Raw genomic sequence first — 16,169 nt, 5'->3', positions numbered from 1 at the left:
TGCCGGTCACTGACCTGTGTCCGCTTGGGGCAGAGTCCATGTGGATCACCCTGGATGCTGACCACACTCTCAGGCTGGGTTATGTCCAGCTGGGAAGCACGGCACTGGTCCTCCTCAGAGAGCGGACATTGATGGGACCACGGCGGACATTGTCGTTGGTCCTCATCCCGGAGGGGGTATCTGCAGTCATTCATGGCACAATCGTCGATGGCATTCCCACTTGGGCTCCTGCTCCAAGTTTCTGCCAAAGCACTTCAGCCAGAAGCGTCAATCGCTGTCACCTCGCCATTGTATGTCCGCCCGTTGAGGCCATTCGTGGAGCAGCTATTGCGTCAGTACTGGTCTTCCACATCGAGATTGTGGTCCTGTGACCATCACAGATCCTGGCACCACTGCTCCTCCCAGTCAAGAGAGACAGCAGCGGATCCTATGCCAGCCCGGTCTCCATTCGTAGCTGTCCTTGGACGGGCTAGAGTGGTCAACCAGGGCAGCCAGCCCTGCTGGTGCCACAGCAGGTGCAGTGTCACTGAGTGTCGTGGCCGGCCCAGTGGTACCAGTGGGCACCGTGGCCTCCGGTGTGGCCTCCGGCGCAGCCCTCGGTGGGAGCTTGCTCGGTGGCTGGAGCTTCAGAAGCACTGTTGGCCTCCCTTTCCAGACCCCTGACAAAGGAGTCAATGGGATGCTTGTCCTCAGAACCACGCCCTTACCACGCAACACCTGGAAGTGGCCCACTGGCTCTCCCAAAGGTGGGGAACTCCCTAGGTGGACCTATTCGTGACTTGGCAGAACTGGTGATGCCCCCAGTTCTGCTCCAGGGGTCCAGGGGAGGGGCGCTATCTCCACTGCCTTTCTCCTGACCTGGTCAGTCCGGCTTTTCTACGCCTTCCCCCCATTCCGTCTAATGAGCAGGGTCCTGGAGAAGATAAAGTCAGACAGGTCCTGAGTCCTCCTGATTGCCCTGGCGTGGCCCAGGCAGTATTGGTACGGGAGGCTTGGCGATAGCTCTGCCGTGGGTGTTGCCACTCCCCTCAGACCTGCTCTCACAGGACTAGGGCTGCCTCCTCCATCCCAGCCTAGTGGCTCTTCACCTTACAGTGTGGCTGCTCAGTGGTTAAGTGGAGAGGAAAGAACGTGCTCAGAGCAAGTTCAGCGCATCCTCCTCAAAAGTAGACGGCCCTCTACTTGCTGGGGTTATTTTATCAGCAGGTAAGTATGCCCGGTGGTCTGTGATGGGATGTTAGATGGGACGGGATCTGAGTTACTGCAGAGAATTCTTTCCTGAGCGCTGGCTGGTGAGTCTTGCCCACATGCTCAGGGTTTAGCTGATCGCCATATTTGGGGTCGGGAAGGAATTTTCCTCCAGGGGAGATTGGCAGAGGCCCTGGGGTTTTTCGCCTTCCTCTGCAGCGTGGGGCATGGTCACTTGCTGGTGGATTCTCTGCAGCTTGAGGTCTTCAGACCACAATTTGAAGACTTCAGTAACTCAGACGTAGGTTAGGAGTTTGTTATAGAAGTGGATGGGTAGGATTCTGTGGCCTGCTTTGTGCAGGAGGTCAGAGTAGATGATCATATTGGTCCCTTCTGACCTTAAAGTCTGTGAGTCTATGAGTCTATAAGTTGTCCTGGTTTTCTCCCCGGTGACTGCCCCAATCATCTTATCCTTGATTACCTCCTCCACCTGAGGGCCCAGGGCCTGGTTCCCTCATCTGTCAAGGTGCACCTGGCAGCCATATTGGCCTTCCATCCGCCGATGCAAGGAAATACGATGTTTTCCCATACTATGACCCCTTAAGGGTCTAGACCATCTTTTCCCGTATTCTAGACCCCTGGTTCCAACCTGGTGTTGGCTCGTCTCACAGGGCTGCCGACTGAACACTGGCCATGTGCTCCTGGTCTCACCTCTCGTGGAAGGTGGCCTTCCTGGTTGCTATCACATCAGCCACGCGAGTCTCAGAGCTCAGGGCCCTGACCTCCAAACCACCGTACAGGGTCTTTCATAAGGACACGGTCCAGCTCCGCCCACACCCCACATTCCTCCCGAAGGTGGAATCCACCTACCACGTGGGTCAGGACATTTTTCTACCGGTCCTCTGCCCCAAGCCTCACGCATCCAGTGAGGAATGTCACCTCCACATGCTCTACATGGAAGGGGCTCTGGCTTTCTACTTTGAGTGGACTAAGCTGTTCAGAAAGTCCTCACAGCTGTTTGTCACCTCGGCTGAGCGCGTAAGGAGCCAACTGATTTCCACTCAGCACCTTTCCAATTGGATCACTTTGTGCATCCGTTCCTGTTATGAGCCGGCAGGCGTTCCCCACCACCCATTATGAAGGCACGCTCGACCCAGGCACAGGCCTCGTTGGATGCCTTCATGGCCCACGTCCCCATCCAGGACATTTGTAGGGCCTCCATGTGGTCATTGGCTCACACATTCACCTTGCACTATGCGATCATTTCCCAAATCAGGGATGACGCCGGGTTCAGCAGGGCTGTCCTCCGTCCTGGGAACTTGTGAACTCCTACCCACCTCTGACAGGTATAGCTTGGAATCGTCTATTGTGGAATACACATGAGCAGTCACTCGAACAAGGAAAAACAGTTAGCTTTTCTGTAACTGTGTTCTTCGAGATGTGTTGCTCATGTCCATTCCACATCGCACTCTCCTTCCCCGCTGTCGGAGTTATCTGGAAGAAGGAACTTAGGATGGGGGGAGCACGCAGCTCCCCTTATACCACACCAGGCAGGCACCACTCCAGGGGTCGCTGGGGACTCCCTACCCCACGGGTACTGCTAGGGGAAAAACTTCCAGCACCAGTGCACGTGGTGAGCACGCACACCTATTGTAGAATAGACATGAGCAACACATCTCGAAGAACACCAGTTACGGAAAAGGTAACTGTTTTTTTTTATTTTTTTTGTAGCCACTGGTTAATGAAGCTAAATTAGCAGTTGGAAATATAAAGCCAGAGTCTTTGTCAGAAATCCGGTCACTACGAATGCCACCTGACATAATCAGAGATATTCTAGAGGGTGTTTTACGACTGATGGGGATTTTTGATACATCATGGGTGAGCATGAAGAGGTAAATTGAGGATTTTATTTAAAGCATTAATGCAGCAATGTATAATGGAAAATAATTTCTGTTCCACTCTCTCAAAAGGTTTGAATGAGTTTTTAATGATCTTCTAGAAGTAAAAGAATTTTATTCTTAACAATGAATAGATAACATATAGCTATTTATGGATAACGCAGGGGTTCTCCATCCAGTTCCAAGAACTGAATTCTTTGGCGTGATCCTGGACTCCTCCATGTCCAAGGCCCGCTTCCCTAATTCTTCAACTAGAAAGAAACCCCAATGCTGATCTGTGGTCATGATTTGCCTTCCTATGTCAAATGGCCACCTGAACATTTGTGATGCCGCATGCCAGACTTCACCTCTGCTGCTTGCAAGGCTGGTTGAAGTTGGTCTGCACACCTTCCAGATATCACCTGGACACACCTCTCATCATCTTTCCATTGGTCCTATCCTCACTGAGATGGATAGGTGCATGCAGGGGAGTCTCCTTTATAGCATCCCTACCATCCAAGACTATTGTCACAGATGTATCCCTACAGGGATGGGGCATTAATGTGGACAAACTAATGATACAGAGTCTATGGTCTCTGAGAAAGAGGAGAATGTACATCAGTCACCTAGAGCTCAGAGCTGTACAGAAGGTCTGCAAGTCCTTTCTCCACCTAGCAACAGGACAGTCAGTTCAAATCATGACAGAAACATGACCACTATGTTTTACATCAACAAACAAGGCACTACCAGGTTTTCCCCACTCTGCCAGAAAGCAGTCAAATTCTGGACCTGGTGCATCAACCAACTGTCAAGTAACCGGGACATGGGCAGTTGTGCCTAGTGGAGCAGGAGTCATCTCTAATGGTTAGAACAGGGATCAGTGGCCAGACGTTGGAGCCCAGAATCCCATAAAATGGAAGGGTCCGCCGTATATGCCCTTGCAGCAGAGCATGAGAACCGAAGCGCATATATACTCTCCCTAGCTATTGCTGGCCAAAAAGACTCTGATCTCTGACACACAAGGTGCATGCGTACCATCAGTGGAATGTGCCCATGGACAACTCATCTCAAACTCCAGTTACTGTATACCGAGTAACTTTGTTTTATCAATGCTTTGTCATTTAATTATTTCATACTATTTGCAGTTTCCTTGCCAAAAGAGGAGTGAGAGAAGACATTGCAACCTTTGATGCCCGTAACATTCCAAAGGAAATACGAGAGAGTGTAGAAGAACTTCTGTCTAAAAACAAGACATCTTTTGATCCAAAGGTAACTCTCTTATTCCATTACATTAAAAAAAAGGACTAATTTCTGTGGTCCACCAGGATCCTTGTGCGCTACGGACATAGTGCAAAGTGCACTTAAACTGGTAGGAGGTAGCCAGTGGAGAATTCTACCAAGAGAGGGGAAGGCTATCAGTAGAAACAGAGAGAGAAAATTTGTCAGAGGAGGCTCTACTGAATTCTGCCCCAGTTGCCTCACCATCCTTTTTGTCCACATGCTTGTTGACCCCCTCAAAGAATTCTAGTACATTGGTGAGAATTGATTTCCCTTTAAAAAAAACCATGTTGACTCTTCCCCAACAAATTATGTTCATCTATGTGTTTGACAGTTCTGTTCTTAGTTTCAACCAGTTTGCCCAGTACTGAAGTCAGGCTTACTGGCCTGGCCTATAATTGCCGGGGTCACCTCTGGAGCCCTTTTTAAAAATTTATGTCACACTAGCTATCCTCCAGTCATTTATTACAGAAGCTGGTTTAAATGATAAGTTACAACTGATGGTTAGTAGTTCTGCAGTTTCACATTTGAATTCCTTCAGAACTCTTGGGTGAATACCATTTGGTCCGGGTGACTAATTACTGTTTAATTTATCAATTTGTTCCAAAACATCCTATAATGTCACCTCAATCTTGGACAGTTCCTCAGATTTATCACTTAAAAAGAATGGCTCAGGTTTGGGAAGTTCCTGCAGAACTCAGCCAGGAAGATCGATTAAAAGAATTCATTTAGTTTCTCTGCAATGGCCTAGTTGTCATAGAGTGCTCCTTTAGCACAAGGGTGGCCAAACTTTTTGGCCTGAGGGCCACATCAGCTTTCAGAAATTGGAAGGAGGGCCGGTTAGGGGAGTGCTGTGCTTCCCCAAACAGCCAGGTGTGGCCCGCCCCTGCCCCCATATCATCTGCTCCCCTGCTTCTCGCCTCTTGATGGCCCCCTTGGGACTCCTGCCCTATCCACCTCCCCCTACTCCCTGTCCCCTGACCACCTATGGAACATCCACCCCTGACTGCCCCCCACCGCCCCATCCAACCCCCTGTCCTTCCTGATTGCCCCTGGGACCCCTGCACCCATTCAACCCCCCATTCCCCACCCTCTGACCGTCCCCACCCTTATCCACACCCCTTCCCCCTGACCACCACTCTGAACTCCCTTGCCCTCTATCCAACCCCCCCCGTTCCCTGTCCCCTGACCACCCCCAGAACCCTTGCCTCTGACTGCCCCCGCCACCCCATCCAACCCCCCCCTCTTTCCTGAGTGCCCCTGGGACCTGTGCCCCCATTCAACCCCCCTGTTCCCTACCCTTTGACAGCCCTAACCCCTGTCCACACCGTGAACTCCCCTGACCTCTATCCAATGCCCCCTGCTCCCAGCCCCCTTAGCGCACTGCCTGGAGAACAGGTAGCTGGTGGCGCTACATCCGCACTGCCTGGCTGGAGCCAGCCACGCCACAGCGCAGCACAGAACACTGGGTCAGGCCAGGCTGTGAAGCTGCAGTGCCCAGCTGCCCAGAGCAGTGTCCTGGCGGCACGGCGTGCTGAGGCTGTGGGGGAAGGGGAACAGCAGGAGAGGGGCCGGGGACTAGCATCCTCGACCAGGATCTCAGGGGCTGGGCGGTTTGCCCACCTCTGCTTTATCATCTTGATCATCCAGTGTCCCAACTGATTGTTTAGCATGCTTCTTATTTCTGATTTTTTTTTTTTTTTTTAAATTTGCTATTACTTTTTGAGTCTCTGGCTAGCTGTTTTTCATAATCTTTTTTGGACTTCTTAATTATATTTTTACACTTCATTGCCAGAATTTATGCTCCTTTCTATTTTCCTCACTAGGATTTAACTTACACATTTTAAAGGATGCCTTTTTGTCTCTCACTGCTTCTTCTACTTTGTTGGTTAGCCTTGGTGGCACTCTTTTGGTTCTCTTACTGTGTTTTTTAATTTGGGGTATACATTTAAGTTGAGCCTCTATTACCTTGTATTTAAAAAGTTTCCATGCAGCTTGCAGAGCTTTCACTTTTGGCACTAAGCCTTTTAATTTCAGTTTAACTAACTTCCTCATTTTTTTGTTTAGTCTCCCTTTCTGAAATTAAATGCCACTGTGTTGGGTTGCTGTGGTGTTTTCTGCACCACAGGGATGTTAAATTTCGTTATATTATGGTCACTATTACCAAGTGGTCCAGCTATATTCATTTCTTGGACCAGATCCTATGCTCCACTTAGGACTAAATCAAGAATTGCCTCTCCTCTTGTGGATTCCAGGACTAGCTGCTCCAAGAAGCAGTCATTTAAGGTGTCAAAAAACTTTATTTCTGCATCCTGTCCTGAGGTGACATGTACCCGGTCAATATGGGGATAGTTGAAATCTCCCATTATTACTGAGTTTTTCATTTTTATAACCTCTCTAATCTCCCTGAGCATTTCACAGTCACTGTCACTATCCTGGTCACGTGGTCGGTAATATATCCCTACTGCTATGTTCCATCTTAGAGGATGGAATCACTACCCATATAGATTCTGTGGTACAGTTTGGTTCATTTAAGTTTTTTACTTCATTTGATTCTATGCTTTCTTTTACATATAGTGCCACTTCCCAATTGGCACTACCTGTTCTGTCCTTCCGATATATTTTGTACCCTGGTATTATTGTGTCCCACTGATTATCCTCATTTCACCAAGTTTCTATGGTGCCTATTATGTCAATATCCTTATTTAATACGAGGCACTCGGGTTCACCCATCTTATTATTTAGACTTATAGTATTTATATGTAAGCATTTTAAAAACTTTTAACTTTTTAGCTGTCTGAAATTGAATGGAGTTCTTTTTCATTTGACTGTTTCTCATCAGGTCCTACCTGTATTTTATCATCTTCCATTCTCTCCTCTTTACTAGGACATACAGAATCTCCATTAGTAGATCCTCCCCTAGGGAATGCGTCTGTCCAAACCACATGCTCCTCCATACCTGTCAGTTTTCCCCCAGTCCTTAGTTTAAAAATTGCTCCATGACCTTTTTAATTTTAAGTGCCAGCAACCTGGTTTCATTTTGGTTTAGGTGGAGCCCATCCTTCCTGTATAGGCTCCCTCTTTCCGCAAAAGTTTCCCCAGTTCTTAATAAATCTAAACCCCTCTTCCCTATACCATTGTCTCATCCATGCATTGAGACCCTGCAGTTCTGCCTGTCTAACTGGCCCTGCACGTGGAACTGAAAGCATTTCAGAGAATGCTTCCATGGAGGTCCTGGATTTCAATCTCTTACCTAGCAGCCTAAATTTGGCCTTCAGGACTCTCTCCTGTCCTTCTCTATATCATTGGTACCTACATGTACCATGGTGACTGGCTCCTCCCCAGCACTACACATAAATCTACCTAGATGTCTTGAGAGAACCACAACCTTTGCACTGGGCAGGCAAGTTGCCATGCGGTTCTCTCCATCATCGCAAACCCAGCTATCTGTGTTTCTAATGATTGAATCCCCCATAACTATTACCAGTCTCTTCCTAATAATTGGAATCCCCTCCCCTGGAGAGTTATCCTCAAAGTCCACTTTGCAGATTCTCTTGTGTGTGAAATTCAGTAAGGACCTTTTTATAATTTGTATTAATTTTTCTTTTCAGAATGCTAAACGAGCTAGTATTGCAGCTGCTCCACTAGCAGCTTGGGTTAAGGCAAATGTCCAGTATTCCTATGTCTTGGAACGAATTCAGCCTCTGGAAAAAGAACAGGCAGGATTGGAAGCGTGAGTAAAATGCGTTTTACTCTGCAATTGTTCTGCATTCCAAAGATACCTGTAGTGTTATTAATTAAATATTTTTAAAAAGTGTTACTGTACAGTGATAGCACATACCTTTGCACAACTTTGCCCAAAAGTGCATCCTGGTTCAATATCAAAATGATGACATATATAAATAAACAAATGGAAAGATGGGGAAATAGTTTATGTACAAATTACAAGGATAAATATATAGCAGGGGTCCCCACCATGGTGCCCGCGGGGGCATCTAAATGCGCCAGCGGTCAAACATCCACCGAAATGCTGCCAAAATTCGGTACCACTGATATAGGAAGTACATTAAATTCATACACCCCTGCATGGGTGACGAATGCTGACCTTTCCTTGGCAGGTTCATCTAGCGGTACTTGCCAGTATCCCTTGGTTAAGTCTATTGTAGAGATGAACTGGGCACGTCCCAACTTCTCCAATAGTTCATTGGTGCATGGCATTGGATAGTTGTCTGGACGATTTACCGCATTTAGCTTACGGTAGTCCACGCAAAAGCGTATTTCCCCATCTGGTTTGGGTACCAGAACCACTGGAGATGCCTATGCACTGGTAGATGAGCGTATTATACCCATCTGTAGCATGTTTTGTCTGGTAGCATGGTTCTTGCGATCTCCCGTTCTATTAGCAGCTTGTGTCGTGAGGAGGACACACCGGTAGGGTGGTGTTTCTAACTTGGGTGAGCATTACCTTGTGTCACCTGGAGTGGTATGCCTGTTCAGATTCCCGTCCTGGAAGTGGCTGAAGAACATATGGCGAAAGCTAGTGCACAGCTCCTTGATGTTGTTACCACATGGCAGACTTTCCAGGGTGGTGTCGAGAAGGTTCACCTCTTCCATGCCCCCATCTTTTTTCCAATAAAGTAGTAGAATCCCATCCAGGCCACTCTAGCGTCATACTCCTCCCTCGGATCTGTAAACTACACAAAACCTGTAAGTCTTCTGGAATGAAAGGGCTTGAGTAGAAGTAACATGGTACACTTTGGGTTCTTAGTGAGGAAAGGGAAATGCTATGAGATAGTTAACAGCTCCCAATGGCGCTCTGGACCGTGCATGGGCCCTCCCATGAATGCCTTCCGTCTCATGGGCCTGTTGCGCCTTCAAGACCCATAAACCTGGTGTCCTCTCTTTGAAGGAACGGTCTCTGGTATGTTTTATCATAACCAGGCGCTTTTGTGCGCTTCCTGAGTACCCCTTTAGGTTTTCCGCTAGCAAGGGCTAAAGAATGTTCGGAGGGTGCTTTGTAGTGTTGCTTACAAAGTTCCAAATGTTAGTTTCCTGGAGAAGGGTGTCAACCCCCTCCAATTGTGCTTCCACAACTGTAAATGGCCCCTTAACCTCGTGGCCATTACACAGTTCAAATGGGGAAACCCTAATACTGGGATGTTGTATCAGACCCTGTAAGCAAAGAGCATACTGCTGTCAAACACTAGGTGTCGCACTCATTGGAGTGCTTCATTCACGGAATCGTACGGATCATGGCCGCCCAAAGTTCCATTAATCATTTCAAGCCAAGGCCATTGTTTTGATAGTGGTAAGGGGTGGCAACCAAGTGATTCACCCCATGAGTTTCCCACAGGTCTTTCCATGGTGCTGCCAGGAAATTAGATCCTGAATCTGTAAAGGATATCGGAGGGCCCAACCTACCCTGGCAAAATGTCTGTTAGGCCTGGCACATCCGCTTTAGCCCTGGTGTTGCCTAGAGCTACTGCTCCGGCCCATGCCCGGGGTAGCAAAGTCCCACGAAAGTTCAGTACGTTACTGCTTTCCTCTGGGCGTCTTTCTGGGAAAGGACCCAGAATATCCACAGCTACTCGCTGAAATGGGACGCTCAAATTAGGGGGGAGTGGCTGGAGAGGGGCCTTGACCAGATCTTTTGGGGCTTTCCACTCTTTGGCACACCTCACAAGACCGGACATACTTGGGCAACGATGCCTTGCCCATCCCTCCAGTGGAAGACTTTCCCCAATCTGTCCTGGTTCTGTTCACCATCACAGCATGGGCCACTGGATGATCATGGGCTAAGCTTAAGAGCTTCCCCCGGTACTTAGTTGGAAACTACCAACGCGTTTTGTTGGCTGCCATTCTTCCTGGTGTCCACCAAAAGAATTTCCTTGTATAAAAGTCCTTGGTCTATAAACAAATGCGGATCGCATTAGAAGAGCTGAGATGGTCGTTGGGGCTGCTCTGTGCCGCCACCAAGGCTTTTGAAAGGCTGTCATGCTTCCTGGCTTAGTCTGGAATCGTTCCCTGCGGCTGGGATACCAGTTCGTCCTCAGACTGTCGACTTGGGCTTGTCCCTTCTGGAAGTGATGATAGTAGGTGATGGGGTTGTTTCCCCCGTTGCTGGTGAACCGCTGCTCCGCTGGTGCACCTGGGGGTATTTCAGGCTCTGGCTTGAGCCTCTTCGGGTATGGTGTCTGTTGCCTTCTGCCAGTTCCAGGCTCGCTGGCCCCCTCTTGGCGTTGGAGGTTGAAGATGTGGGTTGCAATTGCTGGTGCTCGTGTGTTGCTGGTTGCTGTTCGCAGTTCGGGCCTGGACTGGAGGCTGTGGCGTGGTTCAGCCGTATGGCAGGGATCCGGGTCCACTACCTCCTGTCTGGGTCTCTGGTAACACAGACGGGGCTTCTGTGGGACGGGCTCAGGAAGAAAAACAGAATGGACATGGTCTGGAAGCTTGCCTGGCTTGGCTGCGTGTAACCATTCCCACTCTCTTGGCCCGCTTCACCTGGTTGGCCAAGTCTTCCCCCAGTAGCATCGGGGATGGAATAATTGTCATAGACTGCAAAAGTCCCACATTCGACTGACCAGCCCTTTGTACTGGACAGGCAGTTCAGCTGTAAGGCAAGTCTACAGCTTGTGACATGAAGGGGTAAATGGTCACTTGGCCTTTGGGTTGATGAGTTTGGGATCCACGAAGGATTGTGTGGATAGTGACACTTGTGCCCTTCGTGTGTCTCTCCACTGCGGTAACCTTCTTTCCGCCCACTCTCAAATTTCCCTTCGCTCCAAGGGGATTTGAGAGGTATCTGGGCCTGGGGATCTTTGGTGTGATGGTGGTGTAATGACTTGCACACCGGGTGGGGTTCTTTGGGCAGTTGGCCTTTATATGTCCCAGTTCATACACTTATAGCATCTTCCAGCTGAACGGGTCACTGGGTCGAGGTGAGTTACTGGAGACTGGTGAGGTGGAAGAATAGGGTGTCTGTGGCTTTCCTTGGGTTGTAGGTGGGGTTTGGGTTGCCCTCGGTTGTAGGGTTTATTGTCGGTGTGCCCCTGGGGTTTTCATTCCCCTTTACAGTAGCTTTCTTGCTTTCTGCCACTTCCATCCATTTGGCTCCAATCTTCCCCCGCCTCGGTGAGAGTTTTGGGTTTCCATCTTGGATGTACCGTGTTATGTCCTCAGGAACACCATCCAAGAACTGCTCCATTGTCGTTAAATGAGGAGGGTGCAGTTCGTCCACAATGGGATTTAACATTGGTTCCTGATATCCAGGCCTCATAATTCTTTCCCACGTAGTAGGCGTGTTTGGGAATGACCATCTGGTTTCCACTTTTGGTTCCTCTGAAACGCCGACGGCATGATCCGGGGTTATCCCCATTCTGTATCTGGCCTTGGTTTGAAAACAGTTTATAATCGTTCATTTTGTCCTTTGGCATTTCAGCGCCACCTCTGCTAAGGGTCCACTGAGGTGTGACCTCAGCTCTACCATGTACTGGTCTTCAGAGATGCTGTACCCAATGCAGGCTCTTTCAAAATTTTCTAAGAAGGCCTCAGTGTCATCACTGCCTTGTAGGTGGGAAATTTCTTGTGCTGTGGAACAGTATTGGCGAAGGGTTGATTTAGGATTGGCTGGGTTCTGTTGCTTAGCCTGTTCTAATCCAGTTCATGCTTTCTCTGTTGGTCCCTCCCTCTGTTTTTCCAACTCTTGTTGGTTTTTTTCCATCTGGAGTTCTATTGTCTTCTGTGGGCTGCTGTCATCTTCTTGTTTTCTTCTTGCCACCTTTTTTCTTGTTCTCTTTTGTGGGCTGCATTTTGGCTTGTTGTTCTCTTTGTGGCTTGCCTCTTGGCTGCTGTCCTGATTTGTTTTTTCTTTTTTATTTCTCAGTCTCTGTAGTTTTTTCCATTGCTGTTCTGGCGTCTTTTATTTGTTCCTCTGCATCTAGTTTTGCTCGTTTGTTTTCCTTGGAAGTCATGGTTCCTGTTTCTTGTGTTGGGGTGCCCTCTGGGTGTTATTGTCTGAACTGCTGGCTCTCTGTTGTCTCCTGGGGTCTGCCCTAGCAACTGTGCCCCTTTTTTAAGTTTCTTCCTAGCTAAGCTTTTGACATGTAAATTTAAAAAAACAAAAGCCACTTTATTTACCTGTGTGTGTTTGCTGGGGTACTTGACTCCCAATGGGAGTGCTATTGTTTAACAAAAGACCCTTTGTCACCTTAATGGCTCCTTTGCTTAATATGCAAGCCAAACTGAGCACTGAGAGAAAACAGAAAAAAAAAATTTTCTCTCTGGCTCCTTTAAAAACCAAACCTTTCTCTCTGCTAAAAGCCCTAGCAGAGAAAAAGAAAAATAATATTCCTACTGGCTTCTGGATTCTTATTTCTCCCACCGCTGCCACACCATGTATAAGTCGTCTTCACTCAGATTTGACCTTAGCGTCAAAACTGAAAGCTAGCATGAACCTCTAAGCTTAATTACCAGCTTTAGATTTGATCGCTGCTGCCACCAGCCAAAATTCCAGGACTTTTTGGCTCCTGCTCTGGTCTCCCCAAAACCTTCTCTGGGGACCCCAAGACTCAATGCCAGAGTCTTACCAGAAGGGCCTGAGTCTCACACCACTAAAGGGAAAAACAACCTCCTTCCCCTTGTCTCTCTTTTATCTATCATCCCACTTTCCCCTCCCTGGGTTATCCTGGGCGATACTGTACTTAAACTCCTTGAATGCAAACACAGAGGGCAATTTACCTCCCCCTCCTTCCCCTGAGGCTATGCATGACAGAGCTTTACCCTAGTCAAAGCTAAATCTAAACACAAAGAGATTTTCCCCTTCCTTGTTCCTTAGCCTACCCAGAGAAAAAAACTCAAACAGGTTTAAAAAGAAAGCTTTATATAAAAAGAAAAGAAAAGAAAAGCTTTATATAAAAAGAAAGAAAAACACATAAACATGATCTCTGCATCAAGGTGACAATACACAGGGCTATTGCTTATAAGAAAATATATGAATAAACAGCCTTATTCAAAAAGAAATACAATTTAACATTCCAGCAAACTACACACATGTAAATACAAAAAAACAATAAAAGCCTATTGTTTTTTTACCTTTGTGCTCACAACTTGGAAACTGAAGATTAGAAGCTTGAAGATAGGAAGAACCCTCTCATAGCCGAGAGACAGACAAAAGACACACCCCAAAAATTCCCTCCCTGAGCTTTGAAAAATCCGGTTTTCTGATTGGTCCTCTGGTCAGGTGTGTAGTTCCCTTTGTTAACCCTTTACAGGTAAAAGAAACATTAACCCTTAGCTATCTGTTTATGACACAGGGGTTCCCACCGTGGTGCCCGCAGGGGCATCTAAATGCGCCGGCAGTCAAACATCCGCCGAAATGCTGCCAAAATTCGGTACCACTGATATGCAGAATCGCAGATTAGATGATTTTATGGTCCCTTCTGGCCTTAAATTCTGTGACTCTATGAATAATGCAAGAGTCACATACTAGTTTATAATCATTACTTTATTGGATGTAGGAACCTAAACCTAATATAGCCTGTTAGGTGATCTCAATGAAACTCCTGCTACTTTACAAGAGGTGCAGTTTCTTTCTCTGCAGGCAGATGGTTAGGAGAGATCTTAGGGTGGTTTTAGCACAATCACGGCTACTGCGTCTCCACAGCAGTGAATTAGTCTTTGGATCACTGTAAACTAAGGGACCTGTGGCATGGTTTTCCAAAATCCCAAAAGTCAGTCCTGCTTGGGTGTTGGGAGAGAGCTGGCGTGACCCCTGATCTTCACGAAGAATCACAGTGACAAACTTTCAATATTAGTGTTTGGTTTACATTTTCAATTCAATACAATACAGTACTAGAAACATTTTTTTAAAGTGAAAACTGAGACTATCTTTGACATTTACGCGTCAAAAAAATCAAGGAAGGCCTGTGTCTTTGGGTTTGGAGGTCCTAAATGCTATCTCCTCTATTAATTTTTTAGTTTTTTTTAACTGTTTTTGCTTTTTAGTTGGTATGAATCTGAATCTACATCAATAATAAAGTAGAAAATTATTTTTTAGTAACCTAAATAAAACTGAAGACAGAAAACAGAAGCTAGAAGATCTGCTTAACTCCGTTGGTCAGAAAGTATCAGAACTAAAAGATAAGTACGTTGGTTTTGCTTACGTCTTTGGAATGGTTTTCATAATAATTTTATTGATTGATTTTAATATTTTAATGCTACTTTAACAGAAAATGCTTCACAGCAAAAATATGGTTGCGTTTGGTTAGTCCTTATTCTTGAAATGTCTAGAGATGTCTTCCTGAGGCTTAAGAAAAGTTCAGATAGAAGCTGTTTGTCATCCGATGTCTAAAAGAAGACAGCTAGTTTTCTTTCATTTGGTTTTAATCCATTGCTCTATTTTTCTGCAGCCTGTGGTCTCCTATGATTCTGGACATATGGTTTGCTCTCCTCTCCCTGAAGCTCAAGAGGCAGATCAGCATTTTGTAGCCACGTGTTCTGGTTCCCTCCCACTTCCCAGCACCTGCTTGCCGTCAGTTTTCTCTCCCTCTGCAGCAGCAGATAGTGGCAATTTCTTTTGTTTCTGCCCTTCCGTCTTCTATTTTAACTGTTTTGCCCAGTTTTTTGGGCAGTCAGAAGCAATGTTCTTCCTCGTTGGCATTCCTCCTCTTCCTGGGTTGGTTAACAACTTGGGGTTTAATGCTCCCTGAGCCTCTGCTGCAGCATCTCTCTGCTGGCTCCTCTGCCCCTCAGAAGTATACCAAGCAGAAGTATACCAAGTATACCAAGTATAGTTTGACTGCTCCCAGCTCTAGGAAGTTTATGCTTTGAGCCTTTTCTTCCTCGCTTCAGAGACCTTGAGTTGTTTCAATCTCCAAGTGAGCTCCCCAGCTCTCTAGGCAGGCATTGGTTGTGAGGACTAAAAGATCTGGAAGGCAGATAGGCATGCCTTTCAAGATATTGTTGTGGACTGATCAACATTATGAGGAGTTGAACATCTGTATTAGAACCCCTACTTGATTGTTCATGTGTTCTGGGGAGTGGTCCCACACCTTTAGTGTGAAGACTTGAAGACTTGTGATGTGTGATTGTGCCCATTCCTAAGGATGATACTATGAGTCCAAGCAGTTGGAAAGTATAGTGTTATTGCAGGCCTCTTTTGGCTCTGGATCAAGAAAATAAATTCCTGGATGAAACTAGAGAACTTTTCTTGGCACTGATGATGAAGCTGTGTGGCTGGAGAAGATTCAGCATCCAAGACATGGCTCTGTGAGCTGACTGCGATGGAGTTCTGATCAGGATGTTATTCAGGAAGTGGTACAAGTGAGTTCTCTGTGACCTGAGTCTGGCTATTATCACCATCATCTTTGTAAAAACCCTAGAGCCCAAAGACAGATCGAACAGGAGTGTTTGGTACTGATAAAGTTTCCTGAGGTGGGCAAACCTCATAAGTCTGTAGTGGCATGATCTGATGGGGATATGGAGATATGTATCCACTCCAGCTTTTGAAATCCAGAAGTACCCTCAGAACAAAGATGACTCCATAGAGACCAGGATCTCCATTTGAAACTTTGTTTTCTTCATCCACTTGTTGAGCCTTTTGATGTTGAGAATATCGCTGATAGTCCTCGTGCACTTCTGTACAATGAAGATGAAGTAGAACCTAGAGAATGGTCTCTATCACTCCCATATCCTGAACATGAGATATTTCCTTCTGGATCAGATTATGTTTTATAGGTTTGCTGGAGCTGGGTGATTGGATGATGAACTGATGGGGTGGAGACAGTAGCTCGAGGGAGTATCCCTGGCTCACTATTTTCCTGACCCACT

At 46.9% G+C, this 16,169-nt stretch overlaps 1 protein-coding gene across 1 annotated transcript in view; it reads left to right on the top strand.

Annotated features, from left to right (window-relative positions):
* Positions 1-16,169, top strand: part of DYNC2H1 (dynein cytoplasmic 2 heavy chain 1) — a 423,384-nt gene that overhangs the window by 116,823 nt on the left and 290,392 nt on the right. The window contains 4 exon segments of the mRNA XM_075066411.1: positions 2,920-3,080; positions 4,211-4,334; positions 7,955-8,076; positions 14,398-14,484. Coding sequence (XP_074922512.1) covers positions 2,920-3,080; positions 4,211-4,334; positions 7,955-8,076; positions 14,398-14,484 — 494 coding nt within the window.

Source organism: Chelonoidis abingdonii, chromosome 1, assembly GCF_003597395.2.
Source record: "Chelonoidis abingdonii isolate Lonesome George chromosome 1, CheloAbing_2.0, whole genome shotgun sequence".
Lineage (NCBI taxonomy): Eukaryota > Metazoa > Chordata > Testudines > Testudinidae > Chelonoidis > Chelonoidis abingdonii.
This window is presented reverse-complemented; position numbering and strand designations above follow the sequence as displayed.